This window comes from Macaca mulatta, chromosome 19 (assembly GCF_049350105.2).
Source record: "Macaca mulatta isolate MMU2019108-1 chromosome 19, T2T-MMU8v2.0, whole genome shotgun sequence".
Classification (NCBI taxonomy): Eukaryota; Metazoa; Chordata; class Mammalia; order Primates; family Cercopithecidae; genus Macaca; species Macaca mulatta.
This window is the reverse complement of record NC_133424.1, coordinates 67,950,281-67,968,343: the sequence shown is the minus strand read 5'-3', so window position 1 is coordinate 67,968,343 and position 18,063 is coordinate 67,950,281. Positions and strand designations below refer to the sequence as shown.

Here is an 18,063-nt window from a genome sequence, read left to right as displayed (position 1 = left end):
TTCTCTGTCGGTCTTGTATTGGGATTGTCCACTTTGGGGAGGTGGGGGAGGAGGGGCCACACCGTGGTCTTGCCACCAGCAGTGAGTTGCATCATACCTTCCTCCAAGCTTCTGTCCCCCCATCCTTAGAATGGGGAGTGAATACGCCCCACTGTGTGGTTACGCGTTACGTGGTTCAGCTGTAGGAGAGGGGGTCAAGGAAGTTTGGCAAAAGCACTCTCAGTGTGCCTTGCATGCTTGTTGAGTGAGAGCCTCTGATTTGCACACCTTTCTGTTCACCCAGTGGGCCCCATGAGATAACTCACAATGTGAACAGAACTCATTCCGTTTTCCTCAAAGAAACTTCCATGCTTCTGATGTCATTGGCACCACCACCCAAGCTGGGTTCCTGGGCAGGTTTAAACCTTCTTCATCCTCATCCTTATGTCCAATCCCTTATCAGTTTCCCTCAATTGAGCCAGTTAAATATCTTTGGAATTGGAACGTCTTTTCAGCATCACCACACTCGTAGACCAACAGTCGTCTCACACATGGACAACTGCATAGCAGTCCAGTGGCTGTCCTCTTTTGTTTTTTTATTTTTATTTTAATTTTTTGAGATAGAGTTTTGCTCTTGTTGCCCAGGTTGGAGTCCAATGGCACAATCTCGGCTCACTGTAACCTCTGCCTCCTGGGTTCAAGCAATTCTGCCTCAGCCTCCTGAGTAGCTGGGATTACAGGAGGGCACCCCCGTGCTCAGCTAATTTTTGTATTTTTTGTGGAGATGGGGTTTCACCATGTTGGCCAGGCTGGTCTGGTCTCAAATTCCTGACCTCAGGTGATCTACTCGCCTCGGCCTCCCAAAGTGTTGGGATTATAGGCATGAGCCATTGCGCCTGGCCACCTGCCCTCTTCATTCTCCATATGGCATCCACGCAGATCCTTGTCGCCAAGCCACAGCTCCTTGTGGCTTTGAGAAGGATTTGGAAATGTGAATGCCTACAGGAGCTGGGTGAAAATGTAAATACATGAGCAAGATGTCCAGGTTCAAGGGGAAAATATCAACAACATGAAATAATTGTGATTGCCACCAGGTTTCAAGAGTTGGGATTCAACAAATTGGAGAGTGCCCCATCAGAAGAGGGTAACGGCCGCTCAGCTCCGGAACACAGATTGGGTTGCCACATCTTCCAGTTTCTTTCAGAAGTTCCATTAGTTCACGTTGTGTAAAATCTTTTGATTTCCCAATGTTGGCAGTCAAGTCAAACTTTTTAAAAAATGCACAGACTAAACAAAAATGTGTTGGTAGTCATATTTGGCCTTGCAGCTGCCAGTTTCCAGCGTCTACCCTATAAAATCTCCCAAGCCCCACAGTTTGGAATTCAAGACCCTTCAGGATTTAGCCCCCAGGAACCCAACCTCCAGCCATACTAACCTGTCTTAAATTCTCTAGAATAGCAGGGTTTAGTTCAACACACTAAACTCTCCGCCTGGAAATCTTTGCCACTTCTTTTTTTTTTTTTTTTTTTCCATTTTTATTTATTTTATTTTATTTATTTTTTTGAGACGAAGTCTCGCTCTGTCGCCCAGGCTGGAGTGCAATGGCGTGATCTCGGCTCACTGCAAGCTCCACCTCCCGGGTTCACGCTGTTCTCCTGCCTCAGCCTCCCATGTAGCTGGGACTACAGGCGCCCACCACCACGCCCGGCTAATTTTTTGTATTTTTAGTAGACAGGATTTCACTGTGTTAGCCAGGATGGTCTCAATCTTCTGACCTCGTGATCCACCCACCTCGACCTCCCAAAGTGCTGGGATTACAGGCATGAGCCACCGCGCCCGGCCTCTTTGCCACTTCTTTACCTGGCAAACTTCAGTTGGTTTATGTCATCGTTCAGGGATCACCTTCTCCCTAAGAAGCTTTTCTAGCCTCATTTCCACTCTGACAAGGTGACTCCTCTGTGCTCCCTCGACCCCTAGTGATACTTCCATGTCCCTTACATTGTGAGGCTCCATTTCCACATTACTGCTGAACCCTGAACCTTGGGGGCGCTGGCAGAATGTCTGTCTCATGCTGGGTCTTCAGCATTAGAACATGGAGCCCCACAGGGTAGCTGCCCTCCCATGGGTCACACAGGACTCACCCAGGCAGTGCCCTTGTACTTAGTTTCATCTTCAAGTTTCTTTTTTTTTTTTTTTTTTGATGGAGTCTAGCTCTTGTCGCCCAGACAGGAGTGCAGTGGCGTGATCTCAGCTCACTGCAACCTCCGCCTCCTGGGTTCAAGCGATTCTCCTGCCTCAGTCTCCCAAGTAGCTGGGATTACAGGTGCATGCCACCATGCTCGGCTAATTTTTGTACTTTTTGTAGAGATGTTTCGCCATGTTGGCCAGACTGGTCTCGAACTCCTGACCTCAGGTGATCTGCTCGCCTTGGACTCCCAAAGTGCTGGGATTACAGGCGTGAGCCACTGTGCTTGGCCTTGTCTTCAGGTTTCTGTACTGAAGTACCCTGGGACTGAAGTCCTATTTATTTATTTATTTATTTATTGAGATGGAGTCTCACTCTGTCACCCAGGCTGGCGTTCAGTGGCTCGATCTCAACTCACTGCAACCTCTGCCTCCTGAGTTCAAGTGATTCTCCTGCCTCAGCCTGCTGAGTAACTGGGATTACAGGCGCATGCCATCACACCTAGCTAAGTTTTGTATTTTTAGTAGAGATGGGGTTTCACCACTTTGGCTAGGCTGGTCTCAAACTCCTGACTTCAAGGGATCTGCCCTCCTCGGCCTCCCAAAGTGCTGGGATTACAGGCGTGAACCACCACGCCCGGCCTGGAGTCCAAATTCTGTGGATTTTCCATTATGTCCCTGGAGCACCTTTGTTCTTCAGGACCCCAGGCCCTTCTTCTAACAAATAAGATAACTAAACACACATTGCCAGGCATACATCTCACTGTTTCCAGCACCAACGTGAGCTGTGAATGGGCTTTTGAATCTCCCAACCATTATCCTGGAGGGTAAGTGCTAAGAGGGAGATGTATCATGACCATTAGTCTGCACACAGTAGTGAAGCAGCTGCAGCGGGATGGGAGTTCTCTTTCATGTTACTTGAGGCTGAGGGGCATGTCCAGTTCATCTGTTTCCCCAGTACCCACCTCAGGGCTTGGCAGGCAGGAGGCCCCCGGAAGTGGTGGCAGAGTGAACGAAGGCTGAAAGCATCAGGAAGGGGAAGAGTCCGGGCATGTTAAGTCAGTTCCTGAGAGCAGACACTTACCTGTCTTGTCCATCTCCATTTGCCCAGCTCAGACTAAAGCTGGGAATACAGCAAATCCTCAGTAAGTCCCTGTCGAATGAGAGTGAATGAGAAACAGAGGCGCCCAGAATCAAAATTGCAGAGGAAACAAGTTTTAACTTTGTGCTTTGCCACCATGTGTGTACTCCCCACTCTCCCTGGGTGGGATGCAAGGATGGACTCCAGCGGCCCTCATGGTAAGATTTATTATTCTCCGCTCTGTACAAGCCGCGTCTGCCACCCCGCCCCCCACCCCCCCACCCCAAAGAGCACCCAGCACCCCCTTGTGCCCTCCCAACTCTGCTCATACTCCATTGTCCAGCCAGATTCCAAAGGAGGGGGAGGGGCGGTTCAGACCCATCTCCGCCAAAACTTACTGGGGGCAGAGTGCTGCTGGGACGGGGGCTGATGAGGGTCACAAACGAGGGTTGGACGGAGGATGGGTTCAGTGTCTGATGGGATGAGGGGAGGGCAGAGAGGACGAGGATGGGAGTGATTCAGTCTTGAGCCTGTCGGGCGTGCGCCCTGAAGGTCGCCAGTCCGTCCGAAGTTCTGAAGGATGGGGCAACAGCGAGGAGGGGGGAGAGTCTGATCAGTCCCGGGAGGTGGGAGTCCAGAAGGGGGCTTCTGATGGGAGTGGGATGGGAACCCCTCGGTCAGGCATCCTTTCCGGCCAAGGTGCCCGCCCCTGCTCCAGGCCCCCCGAGGTTCTCGGCCTTGTGCGCTAGGCGGTGTTTCTTGAGGCCGTAGGTGTTGGCGAAGCCCTCGCCGCAGGAGGAGCAGCGGAAGGGCCGGCCGCCCTGGTGGGCAGCCAGGTGCTTACGGAAGTAGCCGGGATCCTTGAAGGCCTTGAGGCAGGCGGGGCAGCGGAGCTCGGGCCGCGGCGGCTCGTGGGCGCGCTGGTGGCGCAGCACGGAGCTCAGGTAGAAGAAGCCCTTGCCGCAGTGCTCACAGCGGTAGGCGCGCTCGCCCAGGTGCAGCCGCTGGTGCTCCAGCAGGTTGGAGCGGTAGCGGAAGGTCTTGCCACAGGCGCTGCAGCGCTGGGGCCGGGCCACAGCGTGCAGCCGCCGGTGCTCTGCCAGGCTGGACGACTGCGCGAAGCGCTTGGCGCACACGCCGCACTTGAAGGCCCGCTCGCCAGTGTGGACCACGCGGTGCTGCCGCAGGTACCAGGAGCGCAGGAAGCCTCGGCCGCACACGCCACATCGGTACGGCCGCTGTTCCGTGTGGCAGCGCTGGTGGCGCATCAGCAGGGCCGCCTCCCAGAAGCGCTTCCCGCACACCGGGCAGCGGAAACCCCGCTTCTGCCTATGGCTGCGGCGGTGCAGGAGCAAGTCGTAGGCGCCCGCGAAGCTCTGGCCGCAGAGGCCGCAGCCCAGGGTCCGCCGCACCAGGTGCACGTACTTGTGAGTCACCAGGCCCAGGAAGTGCTTGAAACTCTGGCCGCACGTGGCACAGCTGAAGCGTTCAGGGCCGGAACTGGCACCCCCGCCGGCCCCTGCCACCGCCGCCCCGCCTGCGTCCTCACCCCCAGACACCCCTGCCAGTGCCGCCACGGCCGCTCCCACCTCCCCCGCCAGCCCGTTGTCCAGCACGCTGGCCGCATCCGTGCCGCTGGAGCCGTCCGGGGGCTGCGGGCCGCCAGGCGTGCTCGGGAGCAGGCGCTCGGGGGCGGCCTGGTGGACCAGCTTGTGCCACATGAGGTTCTCAATGAAGCCGAAGGTCTTGCCGCAGGCGTCGCAGCCGTAGGGCTTCTCTGCCATGTGGACCTCCTTGTGGCTCATGACGTGAAAGAGATCTGGGAAGTGCTCGCCGCAGTCCGAGCAGGCGTAGCTCAGCCCATCGGCAGGCCCTGCAGACGTGCCTGAGGCCCCGGGCCCACAGGCTCCGGATGCGCCCTGGGTGGAGGGGAGGCCGGCGGCCCCGGCCAGGGCACAGGGCAGCTGGAGCCGGTGCACCTGGCGGTGGCGTGTGAGGCTCTGCGGGTAGCCGAAGACCTTGCCGCAGAGCTCGCACTTGTAGGGCCGCTCGCGCGTGTGCACCACGTGGTGCTTGCTCAAGTGGAAGGATTCGCGGAAGCGCTTCCCGCACACGGGGCACTGGTGGGGCTTCTCGCCCGTGTGGATGCGCTCGTGGCGCTTCAGGGTCTCGCGGCGCCCGAAGCCGCGCCCGCAGATGCCGCAGCAGAACGTCTTTCCCGGGACGCTGGCGCCCGAGCCTCCCGCCCCGCTGGTCCCTGCGCCGCCGAGCAGCAGCGGGTGGGCGCCCAGGAGCGGGACTGGCACGGCGCCGTACACCACCGCCGCCGCGGCCGCCGCCGCCTTCTCGCTGTCGGTGGCGGGAGGGTCGGGGGGCAGGAGGTACGGGCCCGGGGGGAAGGTAGGCGGGGGCTGCGGGGCCGAGGCTGCCCCGTCCTTGGGCGCCTCCGCAGCGGCGGCGGGCGGGGCGTGGGCGGCCTTGTGGCGGAGCAGGCTCTGCGGCGCTGAGTAGGACTTGCCGCACAGGTCGCAGGGGTACACGGGCCGAGGCCCCCCGGCGCCCGCCCCTGCGTGGGCCGCCTGGTGCTTGAGGAGGTAGGAGGCGTCGCGGAAGGCCTTCCCGCAGATGCCGCAGGGCAGGCGCAGGAGGTCGGCCGAGTGCGTCTTCACGTGGCGCTTCAGGCTCTCCCTGCGGTTGAAGCTCTTGCTGCACACGGAGCAGGAGAAGGGCTTCTCGCCCGTGTGGATGATCTGGTGCTGGTGGAGGTGACTGGGCTTCTTGAAAACCTTCCAGCAGAGCGGGCAGGCGAACGGGCCGTCGCCGCCCCCGGTGGCGGGAGGGGGCACCCCAACACCAGCAGGGGCGGTGCTCCCGTCGGCGGAGGGCGCGGGCGCCGCGGGCGTGGCTGGAGGGCCCGAGGACACCGTGGAGGGGGCGGTGGCGGTGGCAGCGCTGGCGGCGGGTGCTGGGAGGCCCAGCGGCGGGAGCTGGGAGCCGGGCTGGGGCGGGCCCCCCGCGGCCGGCGGCACGTCCTTGTGGCAGCGGCGGTGGCGGATGAGGCTGGACACGTGGTTGTAGGTGCGGCCGCAGACGCCGCATTCGTAGGGCCTCTCCCCCGAGTGCACCAGCATGTGCTGCACCAGGTGCGAGGACTGCTTGAAGGACTTCTGGCACACGCCGCAGGGGAAGCGCCGCTCCATCAGGTACTTCAGCCTCCGGAAGTAGCCCTTGTCGTCCTTGGTGGGGTCGCAGGCCGCCGCCGCGGGGGGTCCTGGCGGGGTCTGCGAGGGGGCAGGAAGCGGCCCCGGGGCCCCCGCGGGAGCGCCCAGCCCAGGCGTCACCCCCGGCCCGGACGCGGGCCCTCCTCGCTTCAGGTTCCCAAACAAGTGCTGGTGTCCCGAGAGGTCCACGATGCCCCACTGCGGAGTGGGGAAAGCAGCGTCAAAGAGGGGAGGCGGGGGCGCCCCGAAGGCGGGCGGCAGGGGCGGATCGGGCTTCTTGGCTTGGGAAGACGAAGAGGACGAAGACGACGACGACGACGAGGACGACGAAGAGGAGGAGGAGGAGGACGAGGACGAGGAGGGCACCTCCGCCTTGGGCTTGAAGGTGGACTGGGGCGGGTAGTCATACTGCGGGGGAGGGGGCTGCGGCGGGGGCTGCGGCGGGGGGCCGGGGGCGCAGGGCAGGGCTGCCACCGCCTTGGCGTGTTCCCCATACAGTTCCATGGGCTCGAAGCGCTGGTGGTTGAGGAATTCCAGGAAGTCGAAGGGGTAGCTCTGGAAGTGTACCCCGTCCTCGCCCCCGATGCCGCTGCTCCCGCCACCCCCGGCGCCGCTGCCCGCTGGGTTCGCCTCCATCTCCGGCGGGTGGGAGACGGGAGACCCTGTGAAGAGGAGGACCGGGCTGAGGACACGGCCGCGGTGCTGGGTCTCCCCGCAGGTGAATGGAGCTGTGCGCCCACTCATCCATCCTTGCGCGGATCACCCCCTCGCCTTCCAGGTTTAGGCTTCCAGTCCCGCTGCCTGTCCACCCCAAAGGGCAGCCCTTCCTCTTGGCTCCCTGGCCCCAGGACTCTCCTACTCAACTTCACCTTCCCTCTCTGTGTTCTCAACTCCCACTCTCCTCCCCATCTCTCTTTACCCTAATTCCTTCTATCTCTTCCCATCTTTTTTTTTTTTTTTTTTTTTTTTTTTGAGACGGAGTCTCGCTCTGTCGCCCAGGCTGGAGTGCAGTGGCTGGATCTCGGCTCACTGCAAGCTCCGCCTCCTGGGTTTACGCCATTCTCCTGCCTCAGCCTCCCGAGTAGCTGGGACTACAGGCGCCCGCCACCTCGCCCGGCTAAGTTTTTGTATTTTTTTTAGTAGAGACGGGGTTTCACCGTGTCAGCCAGGATGGTCTCGATCTCCTGACCTCGTGATCCGCCCGTCTCGGCCTCCCAAAGTGCTGGGATTACAGGCTTGAGCCACCGCGCCCGGCCTCTTCCCATCTTTTCTGGGGTCCTGACACAGCTTTGTGGAGGAGACCCTCTCCACACCACCTGCAGGTTTGTACAAACGGGGTCTTGCTCTGTTGCCCAGGATGGTCTCAAACTCCTGGACTCAAGTGATCCTCCAGCCTCCACCTCCCAAAGTGCTGGGTGATTACAGATGTGAGCCAGCTTGCTGGTCTGGCCCCTCTCTACTTTCTCTCCTTTTCAGACTCCAATTGTCCAAGCACCCTGGGGGCCTCTGGACTGTTTTCTTTTCAAACCCTCTCAGGCCCTCTGCTGTCTCCCCATATTCCTGCACCCTACCGCACCCCCAGCCCTCCGTCCTCATCCCTTCAGGTTTTATCCTAAAATGAGCATACTGATAAAGGGAATCACAATTTCTATCAGCGTAATTAGGAGGGAAGACTCTGGGGCCAGAATCAAATGTAAGCCCTGCCACTTTCTAGCTGTGTGGCCATGGGCAAGTGACTGAACCTCTCTGTGCCTCCATTTCCTCATCTACACCTGGGGACGACAAAGCACTTGCCTACCTCACAGGGCTGTGTGGATTCAACACGCTCATATGTATAAGGCTCTTAGTGGGGGCAGTTCCTGGAACTCTGTAAGCACTCAGTACATAGAAGTTATGGACTGGGCGCAGTGGCTCACACCTGTCATCCCAGCACTTTGGGAAGCTGAGGCAGGAGAACTGCTTGAGCCCAGGAGGTGGAGGCTACAGTGAGCTCTGATCACATCACTGTACTCCAGCCTGGGTGACAGCAAAACCCTGGCTCTAAAAATTAAAAAAATAGGAGATATGATACTGTTATCACTGTTACTAATAGTAGTAGAAGCAGGGAAGTCAGGACAAGCCTAGAGAACTGAAAAAGCAGTCAGTATGGGGGTGTGCACTCTTTTAATATTAAGAGACGGTAGAAAGGAGAATGTGCTTGCCCGGGAGAAACAAATTCCAGCAAGGGGGCTGGCATATAGTCAGAAGGTGGTCTGATACAATCAAAACACAGACCCTGGGCTTGGAAAGACCTGGGTTCAAATCCCATCTCCACTGGGATCCACACTTTCTCCATGTTTAAAATGGGGGGGACCCCTACACTGTAGGGAGATTCAAGGGGGTTGGAACAGAACGTAACAAAACACACACATCAGCAGAATGCGTTCAATCCCCTGAGCTATTTGTACCATCCATGACGTCACACACCTGGGCTAAGCCTAGCAACAGAAGCAGGGAGCTTGAGTTCCATCCTTGCCCTTAGTGGGGCTTCTCCTGACCCCTCCACCCCAGTATCATTCTCTGGCACCTCCTTTACACGACTTTTCATTCCAGATGGCAGGTATCCATGTGTTACCCCACACCACACCAGACCCTCAGCTCCCATAACTGATCTCCGAGTTCCTAGTCTACTTGCTGGCCTCGGGAAGCACCTCCACCAAGTGGGCGGAGGGTCAGTGGGTGAAGGGCCCGTGAGGTCTGACCCGCTTTCCGTCCATCATCCCTACCCAGTGGGGGCCTGGCTCTAAGCCCAGCCCACTGTGAGGGTCAAGGGGGTTCCTACCAAGGCTTGGACCCTTTCTCCTCTATCCATCGGGCTGCTCTCTCCTCCCACAGGTGAGGGATGAGTGTCTCTTCCACCCCCACCCCAAACACCATCCTGGAGTGAGATATTTTTAGTCTCCAGCTCTGGGTGTCCTTGTCCTTGGACAAGACTCAACATCCCATGCCCTTCACACCCCCTCTGTTTAATCTGATCTCCGGAAAGAGGACAGGCGTGGCTGGGGTGGTAACTGGAAGGCTGTAGGCGGAACCTAAGTTGGGGAGACAGCTCTGGAGCGGGGCTGACTGGCCAGGAAGGCAAACACAGGCCATAAGGATTCAGGGAGTAGGGGGTGATTTAGGGCGCTATGGGGAGGAAGGGTAAGAGTGTTTGGGGGAAGAAGGCCCTGCCTAGCTTGCCTCCACTAGAGCGCACGTTAATCATAGCTGTCACTGATTGGACATCTCCTAGAGGCCAGCCACGGTTCTAAGCACGTTACACGTATTAATTCACTGACTTCTCACAAATCTAAGAAATAGGGGCAGCTGTTACCGCCACTGGATAATTAGAAAACTAAGGCACAGACGGGCAAAGTGAGTTGCCAGCCGTCCGTCACGGAGTAAGAGTCTGGATCAATCGGCTGAACCCCATTCCCACCCCCACAGCAGTGTTTCACTGGGGGCCATTCCCCGAGTGAAGGAAGGTGAGGGAAGAACTATCAGGATGAGAGTTTTATTTACGGGTGTCTTCTGGGTTATGAGCGGTGTCTATACAAGGGGCCTGGTAGGAGAGGGTGGTGGTTACTTTCTACCTACAATGTTCTTCCCCAGATTTCAACAAGGCCTCTGGAGCCTCGTTGGGTCTCTACTCAGCACTTCCCACCCCATCACTCTCTACGCCTCATCCAGCTGCAGGTTTTTCATTATAGTTATTGCCACCAACTCGTTATTCCTTTTCTGTGTGTTCACTATTTGGCCCCTCTCTGGGAAAGCAAGGACTTGGCCTGTCTTGCTCGCCCCTGTGACCCCAGCACTTAGCGTAGCACCTGGCACAGTGTGGGTGCTTGACAAATATTTGCTGATATGTGAAAATGAAACACGACCTTCCAGAATTGCCAACGGGTCCGCAAAGAAATCATACATTAGAAAATGCTGGCTGGGCGCGATGGCCCACAGCTGTAATCCTGGCACTTTGGGAGGCCAAGGTGGGTGGATCACCTGAGGTCAGGAGTTCAAGACCAGCCTGGCCAACATGGCGAAACCCCGTCTCTACTAAAAATACAAAAATTAGCCAGGTTTGGTGGTGGGCACCTGTAATCCCAGCTATTTGGGAGGCTGAGGCAGGAGAATCGTTTCAACTTGGGAGGTGGAGGTTGCAGTGAGCCAAGATTGTGCCACTGCACTCCAGCCTGGGCAACAAGAACGAAACTCCATCTCAAACAAACTGCTTAGCAATTAATGAAAATGAAAACAACATACCAAAGCTGAGGAGGTGCAGCCAAAGTCGTGCTCAGAGGGAAATGTATAGCCGTGAATGTCTATCTTGATATTTGTGGAATGAACGAAGGGATGAGACTAAGCTGACCAAACTCCCAGAGGGAACAGAGGGGTCATTTAGCAGAAATGGAGCTACATGATCCCAGGGATTCCTGGGAGAAGCGATTCTGGGGACAGTGATGTTATGAGGAGGGCACTGAGGGCAGGGTGTGGAGATGCTGAAGGGGATACATCAGTGGTGGACAGAATCGATCAGGCTCATGATGATCTCCACTAGGAAACCAGAGACATTTCCTCTTTCACACGACTCAAGCCTAAACTGGCATCTTTTTAAGGAGGGATGTCATAGGAGGGTTTTATGTGGAGGGAAGCATGATGGGGAGGGACCCACCCCCGGCCCACCACCACCACCACCACCGCCACCAAGGGACAGGAGTATTAACCAAGGGCAAGTGTATTAACGGTTCACATTTATTGTCTGACCAGTTTGATTTGTCATTGCCTGGATGTGGCATAGTCCTGTACCATTACTGGGCCCATCTTATAAGTGGGGAAACTGAGGAGCAGCATGGGGAAGGCATTCCTCCAAGGTCATGTGGCCAATAAAGAGGAAAGCAGGTAACTGATTCCAGGTCTTTCTGATGCCAGACTGTGGGCCATTCTGCTGCAACAACGCTGCCTCGTGATGAAATTCGGGTTTGTTAATAAGAGTAACGTAAAGTAACATATAACACTGGATGTGCATTTTCTACCAGCCCAACACGCTTCTAACTCTGATGTGTGTTGACTCAACGAATCCTCCCAGTAACCCTAGAAGGTGGTTACAATCATTGACTCTGAAATACAAAGGAAGAGACTGAGGGCCAGAGAGGTGAATTAAACTTCCAAAGTCAGGCCAGGCACGGTGGCTCACGCCTGTAATGCCAGCACTTTGGGAGGCCGAGGTGGGTGGATCAACTGAAGTCAGGAGTTCGAGACCAGCCTGGCCAATATATAGTGAAACCCGGTCACTACTAAAAATACAAAAATTAGCTGGGCGTGGTGGTGCACACCTGTAGTCCCAGCTACTTGGGAAGCTGAGGCAGGATAATTGCTTGAACCCAGGAGGCAGAGGTTGCAGTGAGCTCACGCTACTGCACTCCAGCCTGGGCGACAGAGTGAGACTCTGTTTCTTAAAAAGAAATAAACCAACTTCCAAAGTCACATTGTTAATTAGTGGCAGGGCCAGGGATTGAAGAAAGGCAGCAAGGCTCCAGAGTCCCATGACATGCTGTCTTTCAATATTTCTCCCTCCAGAATGAAGGAGGACTCCCCCTCCCACTTTATACTGGAAATATGCATTGCTCCACCCATCTCCCTGCTACCGGATCCCAAGTCACTTGACCCAAGGGCAGGACAAGTCACCAACATTTGTTGACCTCTAACAAGCATTGTGCTTAGGTGCCTTATGTGGCTTGTTTCATTCGAACCTCACAACAAACTGGTGTTACTATTATTCCCATTTTACTGACAGGAGGACTATAACCAAACCATGTCCATCCTCTGTCCCAAACCAAACAGTAACCCCATCTCATTCAAAAGCCACGGTCCTGGCGGGGCGCGGTGGCTCACGCCTGTAATCCCAGTACTTTGGGAGGCCGAGGCTGGCGGATCACCTGAGGTTGGGAGTTCGAGACCAACCTGACCAACATGGAGAAACCCCGTCTCTACTAAAAATACAACATAAGCCAGGCGTGGTGGTGCATGCCCGTAATCCCAGCTACTTGGGAGGCTGAGGCAGGAGAATCGCTTGAACCCAGGAGGCAGAGGTCGCAGTGAGCTAAGATCACACCATTGCACTCCAGCCTGGGCAACAAGAGCGAAACTCCTTTTCAAAATAAATAAATAAGTAAATAAATAAATAAATAAATAAAGCCGCAGTCCTTACAATGACCTCCACAGTCTCCTGGCTGCTCTTCCAATGTGCCCACTCCATTCCTGCCACAGGGCCTTTGCACTGGCTGTTGCTGCTGCCTGTAATACTCTGACTCTCAGGCAACCACCTGGCTTACCCCTTCACCTCCTCCCCATCTTTGCTCAATTGTCTTCTCAATGAGCCTCTCAGTAACCAGTGACCTGTCACTCAGGCCCACATCCTGATCTCCTCAACCCTGCTTCATTTCTCTGCTTACTGCTCAGCATCATTTATAACCTCACATAGTCTACTTCTTTGCCTTGATTTTGCTGGTCTCCCCATGCAGAGGATCGGCTTCCTGAAGGCAAGGATTTTTATTTATTTATTTATTTTGAGAGAGTCTCGCTCAGTCGCCCGGGCTGGAGTGCAGTGGCAGGATCCTGGCTCACTGCAAGCTCTGCCTCCCGGGTTCACACCATTCTCCTGCCTCAGCCTCCCGTGTAGCTGGGACTACAGGTGCCCGCCGCTACGCCCGGCTAATTTTTTTTGTATTTTTAGTAGAGACGAGGTTTCACCATGTTGGCCAGGATGGTCCCGATCTCCTGACCTCGTGATCCGCCCGTCTCAGCCTCCCAAAGTGCTGGGATTACAGGTGTGAGCCACCACGCCCGGCCGGATTTTTATCTCTTGCTCACTGTTCCATCCCCGGGACCTACAACAGTTCCTGGTTGATGCATTTTCGTTTGAAGAAGTGAATGAATGAGGCTAGGAAAGGAGGGAGTGGTTTGCTCAAAGCTGTGAACCCTAGTAGAATCCAGGGCTCATCCTCCTAATCACTTCACTCCTGGGGTTGGGGTGCTGATAAGAGCAGCCCCCCAGTGGGCCACAGTTGTCCAGGAGAAGGGGAATTTTTACCCTTGTATAACTTTGGTGTGTGGCTTTTGGGAGGGACAAGATGACAAGAATAGGAATATCCTGGGGGAGGCCATTCTGAACCACAGCCCCCCCAGCTCTATCTCTTTATCCCATGATATTTTACTTTGAACACGCATATATACTCTTGGTGTTTTTTGTTTTTTTTTTTTCACTGCAGCCTGGAACTCCTGGGCTCAAGCAGTCCTCCCACCTCAGCCTCCTGAATAGCTGGGACTACAGGTGCACACCACCCACCCCCAGCTTTTTTTTTTTTTTTTTCCTGTAAAGACAGGGTCTCACTATGTTGCTGGGGTTGGTCTTGAACTCCTGGCCTCCAGCGATCCTCCCACTTTGGCCTTCCCAACTGCTGGGATTACAGGCATGAGCCACTTCGCCTGGCCTGCATTTTGTTTCTTAATCATCTGCCCCCTCAACTAGCATATCCACTCCATGAGGACAGGGATTCTTGTCTGTCTTGTTCTCTGTTGTACCCCCAGCGTAAAGTAGGTACTCATTAAACAGTTGTTCAACAAGTGTTTACCAATGAACGTATGAATGAATGAAGAACATTCTGGGCTCAGTAGACGTGCCAAGGGCTAGATAATTTATCCCAGTGCCCTCACCTCCAAAGCCTTTTGAGACCAAACCTTCCTTCCTCTTGTTCTTCCCTTCAAATCTTCCGCTCCACCCTCACCGGCCTCCCCTGCTGTTCCTCCGCTCACCAGGCTCACCGCCACTTCAGGGTCTTTGCACTTGCTTTTCTTGCTGCCTGCTCACCCAGATCTTTGCATGGCTAAGCTGCCTCTTGTAATTCAGGTTTCCCCTCTAAAGTAGTTCATCAGGCTCTCAGAGAACCCACAAAACCCCGTGTATCTTTGTTCACTCGTTTCTGATCAACAAGACTGTGAGACCCTGGACAGTGAGAAGACTGTGTGCATCGCTCCCCTTCATGGCTGTATACACCCTTCAGCTAGAATAGTGAATATGGGTTCAATGCAGAATGAATGCCTATGAGAAAAGAAGTTACGCCCCGGTGAAGTCCACGGTCTTCCCTAGGGAGTCCAGGACGATGGCATGAGAGCTGGGTGAGATGCCGCAGGTCAGGGCAACAGTTGTTCATGCCATAGGAAGAGGATGAGGAACATTCTGGGAGGAAAGGCTTCACTGCCTCACTGCCGGACACTGTTCTGTGGCAGAAGTAATGAAGACGGGGGCTGACCACGACGAGGGTGGGGGGAGAGGAGGTACAGGAGTACTTCATGGGAGCCTGGAGCTAAGCAGGCAGATATTTCTGCCTGAAGCGGGAGAGGATGTGAGTGTGAAAGAATTCTAGAGGGAGCTGTCCCGCTGCGAGGGGGGTGGTTTTGAAAGGGGTATTCTTAAGGGGAATCACTGGAGGATTTGCAGAAAGGAAAAAGGCATTCTTGGTGCTGACCAGAATAGAAAGTATTTTCACACCCACGAAGGGGCGCTCTGCTGGGGAGGGAGGCGGTCAGGGCCACTGGGGGCCGTTGCTGTGTATAGACAGAGATAACGGGGGGCAGTTCTGCTGCAAAGCTCTAAGGCGACACTCTGGGGAGAATTATATAGAGGATAAGAATAAGAGGGTTCACGGGCAGCTGCCCTACATGGGGAGGGGCGATGCTGATGGCATCTGGAGGCTGACCTGGAGGAAGCAATGACGGGGGGCGCTATGTGGAGGGGATCCTACGAGGAGGTATCAGTTGGGGGCCCTGGCAGGCGTTTAGGGCATCGCCACGAATGAAAGCGCTTTGGCAGTCATCCTAGCTGGAGGCGTTCATCGGGGAGCTATCTGCAGGGGTCTTACGGGGAAGCAGTGATTAGGAGTCCCCTGGCAAGGGCCCGGCGGGAGCTGAACTGACTTGCTAGGGTTTGGGGGACGTTCTGGGGACCAGAGCGGGCCAGGGCGGGGCCCCCCGCCCCCGCTGCACCCGGGCCCCCGGGCCACGCACCCCGTCACTCACCGGCGCCGGGGTCTCCGCCGGGAGGAGGCCGAGGAGGCGGAGGAGGCGCCGCCGCTCCGGGGAGACCCGAGGGCCCGACCGGAAGTGCCGCCCCCTCCCCCCTCCCCGGCAGCCCCGCGCCGCCCGCCTGCCCGCCCGCCCGGAAGCGGAAGTCGCGCCCGTTCCCGAGGCGCCGGCGTGGAGGGTCGGAAAGAGAAGGCGGTGGCGGGGACCAGGATGGGGGAAATGCGCTTGCGCACTGACTCGGGGATGAGAGCGGTGAAAACCTGGGCCGCTTCCGATGGGCGAGCAGAGCCAGGTGCGCCTGCGCTCTGAGTGCCCGCTTCTTCTCCGGGAACCCCCCGACACGCTCTCGGCGTCCGGTTAAGCCACACCTCCGGCTCAGGTCTCACACTGAAGCCCCGCCCCCTGGCTCTGAACCACTCCCATCTCACAGCGTAATTATAAGCCCCCCCACCGCCTCAAAATCTGTCTTCTGCCCCTCGCCCTCATGCAGTTTCTCCTGTTCTTCCCCCTCTCCGAGCTCCTGCTCTCTGGAACTTCACCTCTGCCCAAGCCACGCCCCTTCCATCCAAGTCCCGCCCCTTGCATGTAAGCCCCGCCCCTTCGCCCCATAGCGTTTAAGCTGCCCCTCGTGACTTTTGAGTGCCTCCCACCTCTAAAGCATTCGTTTAAATCAGTGGTTGTCAAGCATAGTTGGGAGGCCAGCAGCATCCGGCTGCCTGCTGAGACCATGCAGAATAGAAGCCCTGGGGTTGGGGGTCTAGGGATCCGTGTTTTGAAATATACTTTAGCTGATTCTGCTGCATGCTGGTCAAGAGCCATGGCTTTACCACACTTGACACTGCCCCGTTCATATAATCTCTGTAATTAATCCCCGCTCCCAACTCAGCCCCATCCCAAGAAGCCAAACCCCAGGCCCATTCAGCCCCTCCTGCTAAGCTTCCCCTCTCCCAGGAGCTTCCCTTAGTTACGCCTCTCTTAGGTACTTCCTTCTCCCCCCACCGTCTCTATAGCAGTCGTGCGCCCCCGTCAGCACCTTCTCCTAAGTCCCACCTCTAATACCCTGTTACCTCAAAGTTTCTGCTTTAAGCCCCGGCCCCGGGCCCTGAACCATGCCCACCTCAGAGCTGAATTATTATAAGCTCCGCCCCTCACCTTAAAATCCGTTCTCTTGGCCTGGCGTGGTAGCTCACGCCTGTAATCCCAGCACTTTGGGAGGCCAAGGCAGGCAGATTGCTTGAGCGCAGGAGTTCAAGACCAGCCTGGGCAATATGGCAAAACCGCGTCTCTACAAAAAAAAAATACAAAAATTAGGCCCGATGCGGTGGCTCACGCCTGTAGTCCCAGCACTTTGGGAGGCCGAGGCGGGTGGATCACGAGGTCAGGAGTTCAAGACCAGCCTGGCCAAGATGGTGAAACCCCGTCTCCACTAAAAGTACAAAAATTAGCCAGGCGTGATGGCGGGCGCCTGTAATTCCAGCTACTCGGGAGGCTGAGGGAGAGAATTGCTTGAACCCGGGAGGCAGAGGTTGCAGTGAGCCAGATCGCACCACTGCACTCCAGCCTGGGCGACAGCAAGACTCCGTCTCAAAAAACAAACAAACAAACAAACAAACAAAAAAAGCTAAATATGCTGGCGCGCGCCTGTAGTCTCAGCTACTCCGTAGGCCGAAGTGGGAGGGTCGCTTGAGCCTGGCAGGTCGAGTCTGCAGTGAGCGGTGATCGGGCCACTGCACTCCAGCCTGGGTGACAGAGCGAGACCCTGTTTCAAGAAAAAAAAACATAATCCGTCCTCTTCGCCCCACTCTCACGCAGTTCCTCTTGTTCTTCCCCAGCTCCAAGCCCCTACTCTCTAGAAGATCAACTCTATCCATTCTCTTTAAACCGCTCTCACTTTATGCGGACCAACCCCTAAACCCCTTTAAGCCCCACTCAACTCTAACCCTCTCCTAAGCTCCCCGCCAGTTCCCCGCCTAACTGCCCCACCCTTGGCTCCTTAGCCCCGCCCCAAGCCACACCCCTTATCTCTAACCCTTACCCAGACCGTCAGTCCTGTTCACACCTTTGTCTTAATTTTTCCTGCCAAACAGTAGTTCCTCAGGACAAGGAGGTGGGGCAAAATGGCTGCAGAATTTCTGGGACTTGCCTAGGATCGAGGCGGTCGGACCTAGGGTCAGTTTGCATGGAAGGTTCAATGTTTTAGTTAGATTGGATGTGTACTGGGAATACAGCTGACCCTTGAACAACACGGGTTTGAACTGCAGGTCCCCTGAGAAGCGGACTTTCTTTCACCCAAACACCGATGGAACACACAGTATACGGAGGGCGGATTTTCCTACATCCGCGGGTTCCGCAGGGCCCAGTGCTGGACTTGAGTATGCTCGGATCTTGGTATCTGCGGGGTTCCTGGAACCAATTCCCCACGGACACCGAGGGACCACTGGACTTTGGGGTCTGATGGAGACGGGGAAGGAGCCAAGGTTTCCCCCAAAACCATTCTTTCGC

At 56.1% G+C, this 18,063-nt stretch overlaps 1 protein-coding gene across 2 annotated transcripts; it reads right to left on the bottom strand.

Annotated features, from left to right (window-relative positions):
• Positions 1-3,455: 3,455 nt before the first annotated feature.
• ZNF865 (zinc finger protein 865) lies at positions 3,456-17,865 on the bottom strand. Of its 2 annotated transcripts, XM_028839853.2 has the most exons (3): positions 17,621-17,865; positions 16,714-16,846; positions 3,456-7,127 (listed from the first exon to the last, which is right to left on the bottom strand). In XM_028839853.2, exon 3 carries the CDS (start codon positions 7,099-7,101, stop codon positions 3,922-3,924), a length of 3,180 nt encoding a protein of 1,059 aa, XP_028695686.2. In that variant the 5' UTR covers positions 7,102-7,127; positions 16,714-16,846; positions 17,621-17,865; the 3' UTR covers positions 3,456-3,921. The 2 variants fall into 2 exon arrangements, with proteins under 2 accessions (XP_028695686.2, XP_014980623.3); XM_015125137.3 differs by lacking the exons at positions 16,714-16,846; positions 17,621-17,865 and adding an exon at positions 15,556-15,641.
• Between the last annotated feature and the right edge of the window lie 198 nt (positions 17,866-18,063).